Genomic DNA, 23,550 nt, shown 5'->3' with positions numbered 1-23,550 from the left:
CATCCTTGGTTAGGCCTCATTTAGATTATGCTGCACAGTTTTGGTCACCGTATTACAGAATGGATATAAATTCTCTGGAAAATGTACAAAGGAGGATGACAAAGATGATCCCATGTATCAGAAACCTTCCCTATGAGGATAGACTAAGGGCCCTGAAACTGCACTCTCTAGAAAGACGTAGAATGAGGGGGGATATGATTGAGGTTTATAAGTGGAAGACAGGAATAAATAAAGGGGATGTAAATAGTGTGCTGAAAATATCTAGCCTAGACAGGACTCGCAGCAATGGTTTTAAGTTGGAAAAATTCAGATTCAGGAGGGATATAGGAAAGTACTGGTTTGGTAATAGAGTTGTGGATGAGTGGAACAAACTCCCAAGTACCGTTATAGAGGCCAGAACGTTGTGTAGCTTTAAAAATAGGTTGGATAAATACATGAGTAGATGTGGGTGGGTGTGAGTTGGACCTGATAGCTTGTGCTAACAGGTCGGTTGCCGTGTTCCTCCCTTAAGTCAATGTGACCTGACCTGACTAGGTTGGGTGCATTGGCTTAAGCCGGTAGGGACTTGGACCTGCCTCGCATGGGCCAGTAGGCCTTCTGCAGTGTTCCTTCGTTCTTATGTTCTTATGTTCTTATTGTGCACAAACTCAAATGTTTTTAATAAAAAAAGAAACATGTCCACATGTGTATTATTGTGAACAGTACAGCAATTGCTCTCTTAACCTGACTTAAGGGGACCTGGGTTGATTAACATTAACACAGGCATAGCAGTATTCAGAGTAGAATTTTATTAACTAATTTAATGCATAATTGTCAGTTTTGTTGCTCTTCTTAACCCATTCAGGGTCAGAACCCAATCTGAAACTTGCTCTCAGTGCTGGAGAATTTAAAAAAAAAATTCTTATGAAATGAGAGAATCTTTTTTTTGAAGGTAATGAAACCAAAAGGATGAAAATTGATGGAAAACTTACAGAATTACACTCTTGCAAAGTTAGCAGTCTTGGTGATGTTTACACATCGGTGATTTCACCCACTTTGAGTGGGCCAGTTCCATTGTTCTAGTCAATCACACTCATAACTGTTTCAACTAGGTAAAAGAAACTGCCCATTTACCTATTTCAAATACCTAATAAAATTATTATAAATTGGTAATTTTGCCAATTTCACACAAAATTAAAAAATTGCCAGTTTCAAAATAGGGTCTAGAATAAACAGTGTTAACATTCCTGGCACTAAAACATTTCCTCTGTTCATCAGTCACATCCTCAGGTCTCTTCTATATTATGCTTGCTTATCATTTTGAATTTTAAGCAGACTATACATTATTTTAATAGTATAAATAACGTCAGTGCATTTCTAGACATATTAGACCAACCAGTTGGACGCATATTGAACGAGTGACGTAATTTGTGTATTCTGGAATATTGGCAAAAATCAAACATTTCTGCTACTTTGAGCTCAATTTCAAGCACTTTCACTTGAGACTGATCAAAATCATCTCTATTTCTGTAATATATCTTCCATTCTATAAAATGAGATCAAGAAACTGAGAATGTGAGAACAAAAATCATGTGAAAATACACCACAAAGTCGCTGTTTTAAACCAAAAAACATTCATTTTTTTTCTCATTATTCTCTCATGTCTAGACCTAAATTTACTGCTCACCACTTATCTGAGTGAGCCGAGCTCATGGCATAGAACAACAGGACTGACCTGTGCTTCAAAGCCGTAGGACAACGGGACCTATCCCGAAGGGGTTAATGCATTTGACTCATAAACAAAGAAAAAATAATGCATTATCAATTTAGAAAATGGATCCCAATTAAATTAAAAATGTGTTTGACACCTACATGTCATACAGCATTAAGCAATTTTTTTTTTTTTTAAATTTTATCCAGTTTTGGCTATTTCTCTTTACTCAAAACTAGTCAGTTGTCCAATTTCATATTCAAACCAGCAAGTGCATTATTAAGAGAGAATTCCAAGGATAGAGAATATCAGTTAATTGAGCGATCATTGCTCTGTTACTACTAACAGAATCTCTTATGATTTTTAATCATTAAAACTGTTTTCCCATATAAAAAGCCTAAATTATAACCTAAATACGTACTGTACTTAGTCTTGATAGGTTTTTGACATATAACCTGCTAGAAATGAGGCTTTGTATTTGTAGTACAGGAGGGGCCTCACTTATACATCAGGTTAGGTTCTGGACTACTGCTGTAAAGTGAGCCATAGTTATTTTTTTTCCACTTTTAAAGGAATATAAAATCCTCAAAACTTGCTTACATTATCATATATTAAGTGAGCAGTATAGCTAAGCCTAAAAAATGCATGTACAGTATACACATTACTTACCTTAAAATATTTTTGTTCTTGGCTTATAGTGAGTGGTGAATATATTTATTGTAGAAAGTCTGAATAAATGAAGAATGGGTATGATGAAAAACTGCTGTGTAAGTGAAACACTGTAAAGTGGGGCCTTCCTGTGTACTTTAATAACATTGATGATGCTTATTAAACTCATGAAGATTGTTCAGTTAGAATATTGTAATGAACAGTTTACAGTGTTATTCAAATGTGTTAACCTTTGCTCATTGTTTTAATGACATTTGTACAAGATGAGATGTTAAAATCTTCTTAGTAATTTTCCTCAAGGGATATGTTGTGATGCTGGGTAGGGGATCTTGATACAAGGAAGTGAACCTGTTCTCTCCTGATTGCCTTCCATTCCCAGTGCACTGTATGATCCCCCAATTATAATAATATTGACTGTTGTTTTAAAGATAATTGTAGAAAAGGTTTTAGATTTTTTTAACACATCGGCAACTAGGTTTGATACAAGGGAAGCACAAGCCCAATTCCCTAAATCAAGAGCCCTTCACTAGCATCCAGGTATCTCCTTTGAAGGAATTAAACAAGGTTTCTTGATGCTAGTGAGGGGCCCTTGATCCAAGGTGTTCGACCTGACAGTCCTAAACTTGGATTGAAACTGATTATCTCCTGTTTCCCTAAGCTCTGTATAACCCATATAGGTGTGTGACACCCCCCCAACCCAGAATGTAATAATGATATTTTTTATATTTGTACATAACTAAAGTTCTACACTACAGTGTGACTTAACACTTTTATTTTTTTATATTTACACTAAGCAAGATTCAGATAAATTTTTTATCTACTAAAGATAAAATTGGAAATACATGAATATATTTGTGTACTGATTCATCTAGAGAGATGCCCAAATTTTGGGGCAAGACTTTATCCAAGGAATTGAGCCTATCCTCCTTTCCTTGAACCTGATTGCCTCCCACTTTCCCAGGCACTATAGGACTCCTACAGGTTTAGCACTCCCCAAGAATGGAGTATTTACTAAAATCCTTGAGATGTTATCTCTGGTAATTTTGTGATGTACTTTCATTTTGCAACAAAATTTTTGAGTAATTTTGATTGAAAACTTTGTTGTGGAATGAAACATTTTCTAATCTTCCAACCAACTATGAATTGCATCAAAGGTGTAGTTCAGTGATGTTTAGGTCTGAAGTAAAATTATTGTAATCATGGGGAAAGTGCTTAACCCATAGAGAACCATGCAGTATTTGGGAAATGGGAGGTAATTAGGTTTTATCCAAGGAAGTGTAGTCCCAGTTACTTGAATCAAGAGCCTTTCACCATCTTCAAGGTACTTACCTGGAAGAAAGAGGCATTAAAACTACAGCATATACATATATAAGATTTATTAATATATTTAGTAATCAAAATTACCTCTTAACTGTGACCTATTCTCACTTGTAGTCTGCACTGTACAGTGTTTATCACTAAAGTATGTCGGGTAGAGGCACCCAGTACAGTTTATTAATACCTGACCCTGTCATGTGTGTGCTAATACATCAAAAATTAATGCCGGCCTGGCAACACTTACGTGGGATGTCACAGGACTCCCTAAGGCTGCTGGCTGCATGCTTAGTGCCTTCTAGGGTTGTGTAGTGGATGTATAATTGTCTGTGATACAGTGTGGTCTTGAGTAGTATTAAGCTTGTCAAACTTGTTTGGTTATAGACAAATTAATATAGGCAAGACTAAGTTGCTGACACAATACACAATTACACATCATTGGATTACATAAGGCAGGCCATCAAATGGAGGGAATAGAAGGCATAGTTGGGTGGTACAGTGAGGCACTGGTTGTATTAGTTTTGTGACAGTGGTTGACAAGCCCATGCCAAGAGCACCTCCAAAGAAGCCTAGACAAATGTCTCCATGTATAATAACTGTAATAAAAGTATTACAGGTAGCATATATGAAAAAGTTTGTCTAGGCTTAATCTAGGCTTTCATGTCATCACTGCTGTCATGGAACCGAAGCACCCAATTCCTCACTTAACACACATATGACAATGCCCCTCTATTATTTTCTTTATGTAATCCAAAGACCTGTGCAATTCTCTGTTGTCAGTAACTTATTCTTGCCCATATTAATTTGTCAATAGCAAAAAAGGTCTGACGAACTCAGCATTCAAGACCACATAATGCAGGGAGACCAGAGAGACATCCATCTACTGCACAAACCTAGAAGGCACTGAGCATGTAACCTGTAGACTTAGGAATTTTATGTCCCACTACATGTTGCCAGGCCGGCATTAATTTCTGTTGTACCGAAACACGTACTATAATCAAAAGAAGTGCTACACCTACAAGGGCCACTGAAGCACATAACAAAGATATTATTTATATATTAAAGCATGCCAGGGCTCTTCCACTTGGCATACTGGAATGAACACTGTGATTGTTTGAAGCTCTCTCTTACTTGCCATCAGAATAACTAATTTTATAATGTAGCTTATAAATAAACCATATTGCATACAGTACATTTTTTTCCTTCCCTACCCATATTTTCCGTCACATTTGATGTGTGGTTCATGACTTTATGACAAAGATAGTAGATTCATCACATAAATTAAGCTCCAGTAACTAAGATTAACACACTAATGGTGCCTTGATGCTGGCATAGGGCTCTTGATCCAAGAAATTAGAAGTTTTTTTTTTTTTATTAATCCTGAATGTTTTTTTACCAAACACTGTATTACCCTATAGGTACAGTATATACTTATGATTATAATACTACATCACATCATTAGAGATGAACACTCCACAAATGTTATCTACCCTATAATGTACATATTGTATTAACAAAAGTGTGAACATTTGCTCTTTACAAGTAGCAACAAATTATTACATTCACTGAGTAGCACTAACCCTAAAGAGGTCTTACAGTGCTTGTGGAGCAAGAGGTAATCCAGTTCAAGAGGGTAGCTCCAACTCCTTGTATCAAGAGTCCTTCATGAAGCATTAAGGCACATCCTCCTCTGAAGAATGTAACAATTAAGTAATCATCTGTTTATATCTGGCCTTTAAGAAATTTTGCATTATCTATTATCTTCTTCTGTTGTACCATAAATTCATCAATGAATGGGTACACTTTGATGTTACTGGTCTTCATCCCATGAGAGTCGTAGCAGAATATCTTGAGACATCGATCACACACATGAGCATTTGGTATTGGAAACTGAGGCTCATCCATCACTATCCAGCTAAAAAAAAAATACATATATATATTTATGAATGTGTTGCATACTATTTTAGCTATGTGACAGCCATGCTATTACAGAACCTTCCTAGCACAAACCAGAAGGCCGGCTGCAATGTTCCTGTTCTTAAACTCTTACTAAATTAGACAACTACTTCAGATGTGATTAGACTTCAATAATGTGGTTAAATAAGTGGCCAGAGTAAAGCATTTTAAGATTTTAAAGATTTTACATATGGCCACCCATCAAGCCCTCAAGGAAATTACAGGTTTTTCTATATAGTCCAGCTAGAAATTATTTTATGTCAGTATTACAATGTGGATAGGAGCTATCACTGAAATGTGTCAATTAAGCATGAAACTGATGGTTTCTATGAAAATTTAGGTAGATATTCAGGATGTGCAATGGTGAGAGGAATGCATGAAGGCTAGTAACCCTTGATCACACTAAGTACACATTCCTGTGTCTAAGTTATTTACTTACCCTTGGATTATGTGGTAAAATAAAGGTTGGATGTGAAAAGTGGGTTATAGTAAGCGTATATGCACCTGGAGAAGAGAGAAGTGTAGAGGAGAGAGATTTTGGGAAATGTTGAGTGAATGTGGGGGGAGTTTTGAGCCAAGTGTGAGAGTAATGGTGGTTGGGGATTTCAATGCTAAAGTGGGCAAAAATGTTGTAGAGGGAGTAGTAGGTAATTTTGGGGTGCCAGGGGTAAATGAAAATGGGGAGCCTTTAACTGAGCTATGTGTAGAAAGAGGTTTGGTAATAAGTAATACATATTTTATGAAGAAGAGGATAAATAAATATACAAGGTGTGATATAGCACGTAATGAAAGTAGTTTGTTAGATTATGTATTCGTGGATAAAAGGTTGATGGGTAGGCTCCAGGATGTACGCGTTTATAGAGGGGCAACTGATATATCGGATCATTATTTAGTTGTAGCTACAGTAAGAGTAAGAGGTAGATGGGAAAAGAGGAAGGTGGCAACAACAAGCAAGGAGGAGGTGAAAGTGTATAAACTAAGGGAGGAGGATGTTCGGGTGAGATACAAGCAATTATTGGCAGAAAGGTGGGCTGGTGCAAGTATGAGTAGTGGGGGGGGGGGGTTGAAGAGGGTTGGAATAGTTTTAAAAATGCAGTATTAGAATGAAGGGCAGAAGTTTGTGGTTATAGGAGAGTGGGTGCAGGAGGAATGAGGAGTGATTGGTGGAATGATGAAGTAAAGGGTGTGATAAAAGACAAAAAGTTAGCTTATGAGAGGTTTTTACAAAGCAGAAGTGTTATAAGAAGAGTAGAGTATATGGAGAGTAGAAAGGTGAAGAGAGTGGCGAGAGAGTGCAAAAGGAGAGCAGATGATAGAGCGGGAGAGGCACTGTCAAAGAATTTTAATGAAAATAAGAAAAAATTTTGGAGTGAGTTAAACAAGTTAAGGAAGCCTAGAAAACGAATGGATTTCTCAGTTAAAAACAGAGTAGGGGAGTTAGTAGACAGGGAGATGGAGGTTTTGGGTAGATGGCGAGAATATTTTGAGGAACTTTTAAATGTCGACGAAGAAAGGGAAGCGGTAATTTCATGCACTGGCCAGGGAGGTATACCATCTTTTAGGAGTGAAGAAGAACAGGATGTGAGTGTGGGGGAGGTGCGTGAGGCATTATGTAGAATGAAAGGGGGTAAAGCAGCTGGAACTGATGGGATCATAACAGAAATGTTAAAAGCAGGGGGGATATAGTGTTGGAGTGGTTGGTATTTTTGTTTAATAAATGTATGAAACAGGGGAAGGTACCTAGGGATTGGCAGTGAGCATGTATAGTCCCTTTATATAAAGGGAAGGGGGACAAAAGAGACTGTAAAAATTATAGAGGAATAAGTTTACTGAGTATACAAGGAAAAGTGTACGGTAGGGTTATAACTGAAAGAATTAGAGGTAAGACAGAATGTAGGATTGCGGATGAGCAAGGAGGTTTCAGAGTGGGTAGAGGATGTGTAGATCAAGTGTTTACATTGAGGCATATATGTGAACAGTATTTAGATAAAGGTAGGGAAGTTTTTCGGGAGCAAGGAGCTAGTAACCCCTTCTCCTGTATATATTACTAAATGTAAAAGGAGAAACTTTCGTTTTTCCTTTTGGGCCACCCCGCCTCGGTGGGATACGGCCGGTGTGTTGAAAGAAAGAAAGAAAGGGAAGTTTTTATTACATTTATGGATTTAGAAAAGGCATATGATAGAATGGATAGGGGAGCAATGTGGCAGATGTTGCAAGTACATACATGGAATAGGTGGTAAGTTACTAAATGCTGTAAAGAGTTTTTATGAGGATAGTGAGGCTCAGGTTAGGGTGTGTAGAAGAGAGGGAGACTACTTCCTGGTAAAAGTAGGTCTTAGACAGGGATGTGTAATGTCACCATGGTTGTTTAATATATTTATAGATGGGGTTGTAAAAGAAGTAAATGCTAGGGTGTTCGGGAGAGGGGTGGGATTAAATTATGGGGAATCAAATACAAAATGGGAATTGACACAGTTGCTTTTTGCTGATGATACTGTGTTCATGGGAGATTCTAAAGAAAAATTGCAAAGGTTAGTGGATGAGTTTGGGAGTGTATGTAAAGGTAGAAAGTTGAAAGTGAACATAGAAAAGAGTAAGGTGATGAGAGTATCAAATGATTTAGATAAAGAAAAATTGGATATCAAATTGGGGAGGAGGAGTATGGAAGAAGTGAATGTTTTCAGATACTTGGGAACTGACGTGTCGGCGGATGAATTTATGAAGGATGAGGTTAATCATAGAATTGATGAGGGAAAAAGGTGAGTGGTGTGTTGAGGTATATGTGGAGACAAAAAACGTTACCTATGGAGGCAAAGAAGGGAATGTTTGAAAGTATAGTAGTACCAACACTCTTATATGGGTGTGAAGCTTGGGTTGTGAATGCAGAAGCGAGGAGGTGGTTGGAGGCAGCTGAGATGTCCTGTCTAAGGGCAATGTGTGGTGTAAATATTATGCAGAAAATTCGGAGTGTGGAAATTAGGAGAAGGTGTGGAATTAATAAAAGTATTAGTCAGAGGGCTGAAGAGGGGTTGTTGAGGTGGTTTGGTCATTTAGAGAGAATGGATCAAAGTAGAATGACATGGAGAGCGTATAAATCTGTAGGGGAAGGAAGGCGGGGTAGGGGTTGTCCTCAAAAAGGTTGAAGGGAGGGGGTAAAGGAGGTTTTATGGGTGAGGGGCTTGGACTTCCGGCAAGTGTGCGTGAGCGTGTTAGATAGGAGTGAATGGAGACGAATGGTATTTCGGACCTGACGATCTGTTGGAGTGTGAGCAGGGTAATATTTAGTGAAGGGATTCAGGGAAACCGGTTATTTTTATATAGCCGGACTTGAGTCCTGGAAATGGGAAGTACAATGCCTGCACTCTAAAGGAGGGGTTTGGGATATTAGCAGTTTGGAGAGATATGTTGTGTATCTTTATAGGTATATGCTTCTAAACTGTTGTGTTCTGAGCACCACTGCAAAAACAGTGATTATGTGTGAGGTGAAAGTGTTGAATGATGATTAAAGTATTTTCCTTTTGGGGATTTTCTTTCTTTTTTTGGGTCACCCTGCCTCGGTGGGAGACGGCCGACTTGTTAAATAAAAAAAAAAAAATCTTTATATAATTGTTGAATATATTGATGGATAATAAAATGTGAAAAAGGTTATTAGTAAGAAAATAGTGTAATAAAGCTAAGATCTTGGTGGTGGTAGTGGTGATTTTGAAGGTCATCAGAGCGCATGCCATGCTGAGCCCTACTTCCCAGTTGAGGGAAAGTAGGGCTTAACCAAGTCAGCTACTGCCTCCCCCCCCTTCCCGAGGCCTTAGAAATGGTAGGTAATACAGTACTGTCTGCACTCAGGACGGGGGTGGGGATGTTGCAGTTGGAGGGTTATCAGATTGTGATATGAACATACTTCTGGAAAGATAGCAACTGAGTGAATGTTTTCTTCTTCGGGTCACCCTGCCTTGGCAAAGGACAGCCGTAGAGTTAAGAAAAAAATTCTTTGTTTAACCTGTTTGGCTACATGTGCAATTACGATGACTATATTAGATTATCCAGGGTTAAATCTACATTGTGTACTTTTTTGCCCATGACATCTGTAAGCCCCCAAGATACATTTCTAGATCAGCGAACAACATCTATATCAAACTTTATTTTCGATGAAATAAATAAAAAAAACTGATTGGCTTTTGGAGAGGTGCTAAGAATGTAACTATTTTTCCAATATGTTATTCATAGCGGAAGTTGCGATTTCACAAGTAATGCCAATTTCAGGCCTAAACTGCATATTTTATGGAAATTTACTGCATATCTAAGAGAAGAATATATCTAATTTTCAGAAAGGAAAGGAAATTCCAGGCATTTCAGAGTAAGTAAAAAATGATTTTCAGAGCAACACTAACTTTGCTAAGTGTAGGGAGCATATGAAGCACTTAACGGAGAGTTTTGAGGCCTGGCCACGCAGCAGTGGGTATCTGGCAGGGTCCTGAACATCATGTCGATGATGCAACCTACAAAGAATAATGAGTCAGAAAGATCAGCTGCAAAAGAAATTTAAGGGAATAAAACTGAATAATTATATCTTTTGCAAGGGGCTAGTAACCCCTTCTCCTGTATATATTACTTTATGTAAAAGAGAAACTTTCGTTTTTCCTTTTGGGCCACCCCGCCTCAGTGGGATACGGCCGGTGTGTTGAAAGAAAGAAAGAAGTTATATCTTTTTAAGTTTAACAATGACATTTTAATCCCAATGCTACCAAAATATATCCATTCAAGTTGACTTCTGATCACGTTACCATATTATTATTGCTTTTAACTCACTAGCTAATTCTTTCCATGGTATTCACAAATACCAAGAGAATTTACAATGATGACACTGCTTGCTACTGAGGATCTAGATTTTACAATGGATTATTCATGTGAAATTTTCTAATTTCAATACCTGAACACCATTAAATAACAAAACTGCATTTTTTATGTCACAAATACTGTACACTAACCTTACATCAGTAAAGATGATGATGTGCTCACAGTTTCCCTGATGTAAAAATACATAAGGATATCCTAAACGCAGCTCCAGATCCAAGAAAATAGTTTCATGCATATTTTTGGACTGCAATTCACCTGAAAATGAAAATCCATCTTAACCTCTGGTGGTTCATTTATAATTTATTACAACATGGTTTAATTTATCAAATGCCTTTGCAAAATCTGTATAGATCACGTTGGCATTTGGTTTTCCTTTCAAAGCCTCGGTGATTTTCTCGTAATGCTGCAAGTTCTAAGAGGGTTGTTGCTCTAAAGCTATGTTGATTTTGTTTGTGTATTGTTATTATTATAATCAATGGGAAGTATTATATTGTCATACAACTGAAGAATGTGAGGTAATTAGGTCTGATACAAGAGAGGGAAGGTAGCTCCAATTCTCTGGATCAAAAGCCATTCACTAGCATCAAGGTACCCCTTTATCTGTGCAAAAGCTATTCAAAATAGCACAAGTTTTTGCAATGCTGTAGCATATGACTGGGCTTCAAAGGCCTAATTTAATGAGATATTTCTCTTAAAAACAGCATTTCCCATGCTGTATAACCCTTATGAGCTTAGTGCTTAATTTTGATTATAATAATGATAATAATAACAGCATTTCACAAATATATAAAAAAATATGCTTACCAATTTCAGGGCTCTTCTTTGCCCACTTCCTTATTCCTTCACTATAAATTTTTGCATTAGGATCCCTTATATCATCATAAAAAACTCCATTGATATAGAAAAATCCTGATGGAAACTCCGCCTGAAAACAATGAAATGTACTTAATAAGAACATGTGTATTTGTTTCCTTATAAAGCTGAAACACTGATCACCTTAAAGTCAATGAGGTGCATGACCAATGGAGGATCCAGCATATATCTTTCCTTGTGCTCAATGACCCACATGGGTTTAGCACTTCACTTCATTTTTTTAACACACTGGCCATCTCCCACCCAGGTTAGATGACCCCCCCCCCAAAAAAAAAAGGGGGGGGGGGAGACACATTCACCATTATTCATTCAGTCTAAATGTAGTGAAAATTGTGTTTAAAAAAATTACTAGTTCAGTACAGTATGATACAGTTTAGCCTTTTTGTGGACATAAAGCCCTAGGATTATCAAGATTTCCTCACCCAAAGGCAAAGCTGTGTTAACCATCACCAATCTAGTTACTGGCCATATTCCATAAAGTTTATCCTGAATGATCATCTGTTGTCCTATGCCAATGCCCTGTGAAATTCCTTACTGATATCAAAGACACTGAAGGTTCTTGATGTAGTACATAAGGTGAGTATGGGAAATAAGACAGAATAACAAAAAGTCACTGAATAAATACTGTATTGATATCCTATAAATGTTATATCTAAAGAGGCTTGTAAAAAAGTTATCATAAATAGTATGTATTTCAGTTGGATTTGTCATTAAACAGAAATATAAAAGAAGACCAGTAACATGACATACTTCTATACCTACACCTGACTTGTGAAATCACAATAACACGATTGCAAACAAACCACGGTATGGGTGGGGTAAGAACCCATGGCTAGTGAGTCATAAAACTCCAGGCCAGTGCATAAGCCACTAGGCCAGCTGGTTACAATAAGATTCATCCAACTAGGTATATTTATACACCATAGGGAGGTTAGAATAGGCCCCACTGTGACCACAAATGCAAGTTTTTACAGATGAATCTAAAAGCCAACGTGGCCGTGATGAACTCTAGTTCAAGTCCCTGGAGCTTTACGACTCACTTTCCATGGGTTTTAACCCCACCTGTGCCATGGTTTATACCTGTACCTGAAATGTATAAGTAGATTAAAAATACATGTGGCTTGTTAGGCCTCTTAACATATAACTTATCTTACAGAGTTGTTGCGTAGGTGAGACATCTGATAAAACTGTGGCTCTGGAGATAAATCTTGATTGATTCCGAGGTCATTTATACAGATTAGGGCATCTCGCAGATCACTCAGTTTTTGTGAGCCGAGCAGCAATAGCTCTTGACTGTGAGTGGGGAATCGACTGAAACAATTAATAGTAAATATTTTAGTGAAACTCTCTCTCTTTTATAATTCATCCTTAATAAAAACAAGTATTAAATATACAATGGTTGACCAGTCTTTACTAAAAAATATCAAAGCATATAGTAAAAATTAATGAGAAAAATAATTTAATATTTCAGCTTTACAAAAATTGTAAATATTACACCTTCAGTTCTTTACCAATCTCTGCTAAACAAACTCCAAAGACCATGAACAAAACAATGCAATTGGTAAAAATTTGGGAAAAAATAAGATTTGTACAGTAATTCAGCTTTCATGAAATTGTAATCATTGAATCTACAGATCTTGATGAACTTCTACCATACAAAAAATGAGTTCTCCACACGCATACAATGGTTATACACAAAATGTGAATGCATCTGGTGAAAGATAACAGTGTAAAAGTATGTTCAGAAAAATAATACGTATGAATGTGTGTAATGATCATATCTGAAGATTAGCGTTTGTAAGAAACTGGTTTCAAAGTGCCCTGATAACAAGCGTAAATGTTAATAAATGAGATAATCAAGTAAAGGCTGTGCTGTACTCAACAGTCACCCATAAATGAACTAGCAAATTTTGATCAATAAATTTTAGTGCCCTAGGTAGTAGGTTGGTAGACAGCAACCACCCAGGGAGGTACTACCGTCCTGCCAAGTGATTGTAAAACAAAGCCTGTAATTGTTTTACATAATGGCAAGATTGCTGGTCTTTTTTTTTTTCTTTTTTTTTTTTGTCTTGTAAACATGCAAGATTTCAGGCAAGTCTTGCTACTTCTACTTACACTTAGGTCAGACTACACATGCACGTATATCCCTCTGGGTTTTCTTCTATCTTCTTATTACTTCTTGTTCTTGTTTATTTTTGCTTATCTCCATGGGGAAGTGGGACAGAATTCTTCCTCTGTAAGGTATGCATATTGTAAGAGGTGATTAAAATGCTGGGAGCAAGGGGCTAGTAACCCCTTCTTCTGTATATATTACTAAATTTAAAAGGAGAAAGTTTTGTTTTCCCTTTTGGGTCACCCTGCCTCAGTGGGATATGGCCAGTTTGTTGAGAGGTGCACCTATACAGCTGAGTAGACCCTCAATTTAACCGGCCTTGAGTTAACAAACTTTGGAAATATGAAACACAATTCATTAGGTTCTGTCTCAGAAACAGTGGACAAAGTCAGTAGTTACATCACTCTCTGTTATTGTTACAATCACAGCAAAAGAATCTCATCTCTATCCATTACTGACTACTGACCACCTGCTCTTCTCTAATAGTCCATTAAATTGACGGTTAAACATAATTTACTTTTTATTTGTGACTTCGTCTTGACACAGCCAGTATCAAAAGGGTCAAGATCAATTCACTTTTGCCTGAACATTACTGGCACACTGATATTTAATCATTATTCGATGCACACCAATACTCTGTCACCTTTATAGAACTCCTGAACTTGTCTATTTGGCTAGGAAAATCTTACTACATACATACTTGCATGCTTTCTTCATGTGTGTCTTCTTGTGATATGGCCTCTGGACACGGACATTTAATATGATGTCTCGCATGCACTCGTTGTTGGCGTTATCCTTATCACATCGGGTGGGTTCTGGGCTGTTATCTTCACGTATAATCTATTTAGCAGGAAGAGAAAATTAAAAGGTCAATATTTAATTAAAAATGATCTGGTGAAATTACTATTATACTCGTGAAAATTGCTAAACCTTTAAGAGATCAAGTGAAAGCTTTATTCTAAACAAAAAATTGAACACAGTACTGTTCAGTAGGGTATATTATTATCTGTTCCTGGTTACCTACCTATAGTTGCAAGAGCCATATTTAGGGTGTTCTGTTTTTAGTTTGTCATTGATGGTAATAAGTTGCTAGAGGTTGTAATACAGTGCTTAATATCTTTTGCAAACTGGGTTTTCACACTTTTATAAACAATTAATAGTACCAGTACATTATTTTTATATTTCATAGGAAAGTACTAAACAGATGAGGGTCTACAGTACCTTGCAATGTGGGACAATTAAATTCAATCCAAGGAAATGGTGGGTGGCTTTTATTCATTTAACCAAGAGCCCTTCACTGGCATCAAGCAACCACCTCCCTTGAAGCAAACAAACTGTATAAACAAGGTGCAATGTGGCCTAAAACCCAGAGCAACCAGGCGCCATTCCATCCATCACCTATGCCACAACTTTGTGAAAAAAATCCAAAAAATACAGTGAAGAATCCTACTGACACCATTTCCTTCTATTTACAATTGTTGCCTCTTCTCTTTTTTTTTTTTCTTTTTAACACATCAGCCATCAGCTCTGGTGGCCTGGGTGGCTCTGGTGGCCTGGTGGTTAACGCTCTCGCTTCACACGGTGAGGGCCTGGGTTCGATTCCCAGCCAGAGTAGAAACATTGGACGTGTTTCTTTCCACCTGTTGTCTATGTTCCCCATCAGTAAAATGGGTACCTGGGTGTTAGTCGACTGGTGTGGGTCGCATCCTGGGACACTGACCTAAGGAGGCCTGGTCACAGACCGGGCCGCGGGGGCGTTGACCCCCGGAACTCTCTCCAGATAAACTCCAGATAAACTCCAGCCATTTTCCACCAAGGCTGTGTGACCAAAAAAAGAAACACTTTCATCATCACTCACTCCATCACTGTCTTGCCACAGGTGTGCCAATACTACAGTTAAAAAACTGCAACATATCTTCACCTCTCCTTCAGAATGCAGGCACTCTACTTCCTACCTCCAGGACTCGAGTCCAGCTAATTTGTTTCCCTGAATCCTTTCAAAAATGTTACTTTGCTCACACTCCAACAGCATGTCTATTTACTATAACCCCTTTTGTGATCTTAAAGTTATCATGTCTTCCCATTTACTTTCCTGTCAACTAAAGAGGGCATTCTTAATGTTATAAGTCTTATTTCATAACTTTCATATCTTGGATGTAGGATGTATCGTGTAACATGTCTTGAGACTGTACAGTGGACCCCCAACTTACAATATTAATCCGTTCCAGAGAGCACATTGCAAGATGAAATTATCGTAAGTCGAATTAATTTTCCCCATAAGAAATAAAGGAAATCAAATTAATCCATTCAAGACACCCAAAAGTATGAAAAAACTTCTTTTTACCACATGAAATATACATTTTCCTATACACAAGAAGAAGGATACATGCACAATATATATTGTGCATGTACTAGTGTACTAAATGAAGAATAAATGACACTTACCTTTGTTGAAGATGTGGTGATGAGTGATGAGACACTGTTTGTGTCCTGGGAATTCCTTTTCCTCCTGAGTAATGTAGGTCCTGTTTGGCATTTTCTTCCAGAACAGGCCTTATCACACTGTGTATGCCACTATGATTCTTAAATCCCTCCACCCAACCTTTGCTGGCCTTAAATTCACCAATATGAGCAGTAGTTCCAGGCATTTTTTCCTGTTCACCTGGGTGTTAGTCAATTGGTGTGGGTCGCACCCTGGGGGACAAGATTAAGGACCCCAATGGAAATAAGTTAGACAGTCCTCAATGACACACTGACTTTCTTGGGTTATCCTGGGTGGCTAACCGTCTGAGGTTAATTGTTTCTTGGTATTCTCGATAAGCCCATGGTGGCTTATTTAGCAGTTACAAGCACTAAAAACACTGGAATAATACAAAATTTATCGAATGTACGCATGCAACCGTCCACCCTGGCTTGTGAACAATGCCACACTAGCTCAACTGAGGCGCTCAGGCCAGACAGACCAGATGGCCACGTTTGGGACGAATGATTTAAGTCGAGTTTTTCAACGTAGGTTGGGGTCAAATTTTTACGCTGACAAGCATCCTAAGTCGATTTTATCGTAGGTTGAGGCCATCATAAGTCAGGGGTCCACTGTACTTATTTTTTCCACTTTTTGGGGGGGGGGTTCACAATAACCACACAACCATTACATATTCCAGTGTGATCTAACATATATTGTGAAGTTTTTTGTTTTGCTTTTTTGAATTTCACTATCAATCTCTTGGAAGGCTATTTTGAAATTTATCATTGAATTTTTCATTTTAGAAAAATCTAAAGACATGCAATCATTTAATTTACGTTATATATCCAGCATATATTTTTCAGATATATACCTTTACTTTATTAAAACTACATGTACAGTACAATGTTCATACACTCAAGTTATATGCTTACACAAAATTATGGTAGGCACTGTATTCCTCTAAGCTCAAATACTGCTCCTACAACTCACCATTCGTACAGTGGAGAAGTATTTTAGTAATCTATTGCGCAGGCGGGCATAATCTCTGACTGTGTTACGTAGGTATAGCTCCTCTGTTTGAGCCTGTAATGTTGCCAGTGTATCTGCTGCCCCTGCTGGGATGATTCCATCTTGGAAAGAACCTGCAAATAAATAAATGAATAATAGGAATAAGGTATACACAAAGCATGGTCAAAAACACAATACAGTTCAGTCTTCTCTGTTTTCAATGTCTTGATGGCAACAAACCCACATGTTCCTCCTCTTTCCATTTTCATGATATTGGTCACCTATGAGCCATTTTAATCTCATGTACTCCAAGTGTATATTCTACATGCTAAACTATCACACTTTACTTGCATCCTATCATAATATTCCTCCTGACCAACAATTAAGCATACAGTAGGGCCCCGCTTTACGGCGTTTCACCTTATGGCATTCCGCTCATATGGACATTTCAAATTAGTATGACCAAAACTCACTCTATGGCTCCCCCCACCTGACTTTCTAATACAGTCACCGCACCCCACCCTGTCTGTTTACATTCTCCGTGAGCATTATGTCTCTCCATTATGTCTGGAAACTTTCCAAAATTTCAAGTGTTTTAAAGTTATTTCATGTTTTATATATACATGTACATTTTTTTTTTCAACAAGTCGGCCGTCTCCCACCGAGGCAGGGTGACCCAAAAAGTAAATACTTTCATCATCATTCAACACTTTCACCTCACTCACACATAATCACTGTTTTTGCAGAGGTGCTCAAAACACAACAGTTTAGAAGCATATACGTACACATAAAGATACACAACATATCCCTCCAAACTGCTAATATTCCGAAACCCCTCCTTTAGAGTGCAGGCATTGTACTTCCCATTTCCAGGACTCAAGTCTGGTTATATAAAAATAACCGGTTTCCCTGAATCCCTTCACTAAATATTACCCTGCTCACACTCCAACAGATCATCAGGTCCCAAATACCATTCGTCTCCATTCACTCCTATTGAACACGCTCATGCACGCCTGCTGGAAGTCCAAGCCCCTCGCCCACAAAACCTCCCTTACCCCTTCCTTCCAACCTTTTCGAGGACAACCCCTACCCCGCCTTCCTTCTCCTACAGATTTAAATGCTTTCCATGTCATTCTATTTGATCCATTCTCTCTAAATGACCAAACCACCTCAACAACCCCTCTTCAGCCCTCTGACTAATACTTTTATTAACTCCACACCTTCTCCTAATTTCCACACTCCTAATTTTCTGTATAATATTTACACCACACATTGCCCTTAGACAGGACTCCACTGCCTCCAACTGCCTCCTCGCTGCTGCATTCACAACCCAAGCTTCACACCCATATAAGTGTGTTGGTACTACTATACAGTGGACCCCGATTAACGATATTTTTTCATTCAAGAAGTATGTTCAGGTGCCAGTACTGACCGAATTTGTTCCCATAAGGAATATTGTGAAGTAGATTAGTCCATTTCAGACCCCCACACATACACGTACAAATGCACTTATATAAATACACTTACATAATTGGTCGCATTGGGAGGTGATCGTTAAGCAGGGGTCCATTGTACTTTCATACATTCCCTTCTTTGCCTCCATAGATAACATTTTTTGTCTCCACATATACCTCAATGCACCATTCACCTTTTTTTCCTCATCAATTCTGTGATTAACCTCATCCTTCATAAATCCATCCGCCGACATGTCAACTCCCAAGTATCTGAAAACATTCACTTCTTCCATACTCCTCCTCCCCAATTTGATATCCAATTTTTCTTTATCTAAATCATTTGATACCCTCATCACCTTACTCTTTTCTATGTTCACTTTCAACTTTCTACCTTTACACACACTCCCAAACTCATCCACTAACCTTTGCAATTTTTCTTTAGAATCTCCCATAAACACAGTATCATCAGCAAAAAGTAACTGTGTCAATTCCCATTTTGTATTTGATTCCCCATAATTTAATCCCACCCCTCTCCTGAACACCCTAGCATTTACTTCTTTTACAACCCCATCTATAAATATATTAAACAACCATGGTGACATTACACATCCCTGTCTAAGACCTATTTTTACCGGGAAGTAGTCTCCCTCTCTTCTACACACCCTAATCTGAGCCTCACTATCCTCATAGAAACTCTTTACAGCATTTAGTAACTTACCACCTATTCCATATACGTACTTGCAACATCTGCCACATACTCTGATAATTATACTTATGTGTACCTGTACCTAAATAAACTTAAGTAAGTAAGTAAGTTTATTCAGGTATACACAAATACAGTTACATAGAATTATCATACATAGCAGCATATGTGTAGAGAACCTAGGATAACCCAAAAAAGTCAGACAGAGTGACTTATTTCCATTGGGGTCCTTTTACCTTATTATTATAATATAAAGGTTATAATATTTTCTTATTATTCTATAATGAAGATAACATCTTATTATCATACTAAAAAGACTATCTACTACACGAGGGTCATTAAGACTATCTACAATACGAGGGTCATTACTAAGAATAAGGTAAAATTTACACGTATGTTAGATAAAAAATAGAAAATCATTCCCCTCCCTTTCTGTAGCTACATTCATCAGACACCTTTTGGCACTCTTCTTGAACTGGTTCATGCTATGACTGGCTTTGACATGTGCGGGTAGTCTGTTCCATTCCTTTATTGCTGTACAATAAAAGGTGTTTGAAGCCTGGCCAATGACTGTGGGTACTACAAAGTTGTGCTCTCTCCCCCTAGTGCGATGATTGCTTTGGTTCCCAACCTTGACAAAATTGACAGCAAGATATTCTGGACACTGTTTGTGAGCAATTTTATAAACATGATTTAGCTTCAGTTGTTTTACTCTGTCTTCAACATTCAGCATATCCAACTGCTGTAATTCATCCTGGCCTACATGTTCTCTTGGTCCCAGCCCCAGGATGAATCTTACGATTTTGTTCTGGGTGATTTGCAGTCTATCTTTCAGTTTTTTTGTCAAGGCAGAGTACCAAGAAGAGCAAGCGTAATCCATATGACATTGTATAAGGGCTAGATATAGGGTTCTGCGAGCCTCAGTAGGTAGACACTGTGCTTGTCTATACAGGAACTTCAGTCTGGCATTCGCTTTCTTTACTACACTGTTCCCTATCAATTCTCCTGACATGCATGGGTCAAAGGGAATTCCCAAATATTTTACTGATGAAACCAAAGTGATGGGCTCCCCATTACATTGAACATTAAAGTTATTTACCCTTCTCAGTTTATGTTTTGTGCCAAAGAGAATGGCTTCAGTTTTCCCTAGGTGTAATGATAGTTTGTTGTCTACTAACCATTTGCTGCAGGACTCCAGTTCCAGTGTTAAAACATTAGCAATATCTTGTGGGTCTTTACCTGACACTAACAGAGCATTGTCATCTGCATACAGTAGGAGTTTGCACTTGACACTGATAGGCATATCATTGACATAACGTAAGAATAATAAGGGACCCAGAATACTACCTTGGGAACTCCACATGTTATCGGCAGGGGTTCTGATTCTGTTTTGTTGATTTTGACTATTTGTCTCCTGTTGCTAAGGTAGGACTTAAACCAGTCTACAGAACCTATACCGATAGCTTGAAGTTTATTACATAATATATTGTGGTTGACAGTATCGAAGGCCTTTTGCAGGTCTAAGGTTACCATACCTATGAGGTTCCCCTTTGACATTTCAGTTCTCAGGTAATCCATCAGATTAATAAGGGAGGTGTCGGTTGAGTAGGATCTTCTAAAGCCCGATTGATAGCTATGGAGAATGTTGTTGTCATTAAGGTACTTAACTACTTGAGAATACACTGCCCTCTCTAGAATTTTAGATATTATACTGAGTATACTAACAGGCCTATAGTTGCTTACATCAGACCTACTATTTTTCTTGAAGATAGGAGTAATTCTGGCCTCCTTGAACCCCTCCGGTACGGTATTAGTGGTGATTGATAGATTTATTATGTGAGCAATAGGGATTGACAGTTCAGAAGCACCATCTTTTAGGAACTTAGACGGGATGTTATCAGGGCCTGTGCTCTTAGTTGGGTTTAACCTGCTTAGTTCTTTTTGAATAAAGTCATGAGATACACTTACTAGTTGACAACTGTTTGGGGTTACCCCTTTATTGGTATAGTATGTTTGAAACTTATCAGAGTCTGTGTTAAAGGTATTTGATGCAGCTGGTAGTTTACTTACTAGTGTTGATGCAACAGATGTGTAGTAGGAATTAAAGCAATTTGCCACCTTAGATGTTTCATGGCATACCTCATTATCGATAGTGAGTACTATGTTAGACCTATCTACTGGCTTATGGCTATACCCCAACTGTTTTAGTTGTTGCCAGAGCTTTCTGGGGTTATGCTTATACTCTTCAATTTTTGAGTAGTGCTTTGCCTTTGCTCCTTGTATAAGTCTCTGTACTCTGTTCCTCACCCTTTGGAATTCATTTAGTGCTGCAATATCCTGTCTGTTTGCTTTAAATCTTTTTAGCAGCTGGTCTCTGAATTTCATATTATCTAATATCTCAGTAGTATTCATCCAGGGTTCAGTTCTTCGTTTAATCCTAACCTCTTTAACTGGTGCAATATTATCAAGGATGGTAGTGAACATTGTTTTGAATTTTTCCCAGGCATCGTTTACGTCCGTGCAACTTGTTATCTCTGTCCAGTCACAATTGTGTAGCCTATTTACCAGTGTTTCTTTACTGTAGTTTCTAGTTGACCTCATTTTTATTGTCCTGTGTAGGCCTATCCTATCCCTAGTGATTTTCCTGGTGCAGTAAATGATGAAATGATCACTAAGACCTGTGGTAATGACGCCTGACTGACTAATGTTCTCAGAGCGGTTACAAAGTATGTGGTCAATTAGGGTGGCTGAGAACTGTGTGATCCAGGTTGGAGTATTAATTAGTTGAGTGTAACTATTTAATCCTAGAATTTGCTTATACCTTTTGCATAGCCCGTTATTTTGCTGCTGAAAACAGATATTGAAGTCGCCCAGTATTATTGTCTCGCAATTGTTTTCAACTCCGGACAAGACTCTGGAAAAGTCTTCTAAGAACTGGTCCTGGGTAGGAGGGCGGTAACTAGTTCCTACTAAGATGGGTTTGGTCTTAGGAAGCAGCACTTCAAACCATAGAATCTCCAGTTTATTGTTATTTAAATCAGGTCTTGGGTTGTAAGCTAAGTCATTTCTAATGTAGGCACATACTCCACCACCCTTTCTGTTCCTATCTAAGCATTTTATATTGTAACCATCTATTTTGACCTCGTCGTCAGTCACCGTATCATCCAACCAAGATTCAGAGATGGTTATAACTGCCGCCCTAATTTTGTTAGCTAGAATCCTAATCTCTGCCAATTTAGGAAGAAGTGATCTTGCATTGACATGAATAAAGTGAAGGCCTGTTTTCATAAAACAATCATAATCATCAATATATGGCAATGGGTCATTTGTATTAAATTTAGGTAAATCAATGTCATCACTGCTAAAGGGTAACTGTGCCAAAGTGCATTTGTTACACACAAAATGAATTCTGGCACCGTTGTTATAATTGTACATACATCCATCATGCACCCACCCCTTACACATTTTACATACACACACACATATATACATACATACATACATACACACTGTGCTGGCATGCAGGTATACATTAAAATCACTAAGAGTGTCTTATTAGTCTTGAGGATACCATATTAATGATAATAATAATAATAACTCTGAGGTGCATTAAATGGCATATATTATGTTAATATAAACATTTTCATTAATCCATCTATGATATTTTTTAAAAATTATATAATAACCATGCTACATAACATATAAACACGATAAATACACCCCACAGTAGAATAAATTAACACAAATACGAGATGTTACATGAAGATGAATGTGTATCAACCATGACCAGATGAGTTCGTCTGTTTGTTTATATACTCTGCGTCTCTCACTTAGTCGTTCTCTCTCTCTCTCTCTCTCTCATTTATTCATTTTACCTCGTTTACTCACTTCTCATCCTACATTAAGACTACAAATATTTTAAGGTAAGTAATGAATGTACTGTATATGCATTTTATCACTCTGGGGTGCTTTAAATGTCATAGAGTATTACGTGTGGGTGGTGTGTCCTGGCAGGCTACCATACCTCCTACACTTGACTTCCTACAAATAAATACTACTCACCTCTCACCCTACATTAAGACTACAAATATTTTAAGGTAAGTAATGAGTGTACTGTGTGTATATTTTACTTTTTATTATTTCTAATGCCTTGTTCTATCCTTAATATATGTTAGTGTAAACTTGTTATCTGGCATTTATATGCATTTATAAGTGGAAAAAATGGCATTCTGCTTTCCGGCGATGTCCGCTTTCCGGTAGTAGCCTGGAGCCTAACCTGCCATATAAGTGGGGCCCTACTATATATAACTTCTGTACATAATAATGTAGATTAGATTACAGTTAGTAAAGTAGAAATTGAATAATTATATAAGCTAGCAGTATGAGATACAACTGACATAGTAGAGTATTTAGTATATATGATCATTACATATTAATATTTTACATTAAACT

At 37.7% G+C, this 23,550-nt stretch overlaps 1 protein-coding gene across 5 annotated transcripts in view; it reads right to left on the bottom strand.

Moving 5' to 3' along the window:
- Window positions 1-3,718: 3,718 nt before the first annotated feature.
- Window positions 3,719-23,550, bottom strand: part of Pbp49 (proximal sequence element A Pbp49) — a 39,255-nt gene continuing 19,423 nt past the window's right edge. For all 5 annotated transcript variants that reach the window (XM_053782274.2, XM_053782272.2, XM_053782273.2 and 2 more), the window contains exons 5-11: window positions 16,924-17,075; window positions 14,170-14,309; window positions 12,511-12,667; window positions 11,288-11,408; window positions 10,615-10,738; window positions 10,018-10,125; window positions 3,719-5,588 (exon numbers count right to left, since the gene is read on the bottom strand). In XM_053782274.2, coding sequence (XP_053638249.1) covers window positions 5,396-5,588; window positions 10,018-10,125; window positions 10,615-10,738; window positions 11,288-11,408; window positions 12,511-12,667; window positions 14,170-14,309; window positions 16,924-17,075 — 995 coding nt within the window. In that variant the 3' untranslated portion in view covers window positions 3,719-5,395. The remainder of the gene's footprint in view (window positions 5,589-10,017; window positions 10,126-10,614; window positions 10,739-11,287; window positions 11,409-12,510; window positions 12,668-14,169; window positions 14,310-16,923; window positions 17,076-23,550) is intronic.

Source organism: Cherax quadricarinatus, unplaced genomic scaffold (assembly GCF_038502225.1).
Source record: "Cherax quadricarinatus isolate ZL_2023a unplaced genomic scaffold, ASM3850222v1 Contig26, whole genome shotgun sequence".
NCBI lineage: Eukaryota > Metazoa > Arthropoda > Malacostraca > Decapoda > Parastacidae > Cherax > Cherax quadricarinatus.
The sequence above is the reverse complement of the archived record's forward strand: the minus strand, read 5'-3'. Positions and strand labels throughout refer to the sequence as shown.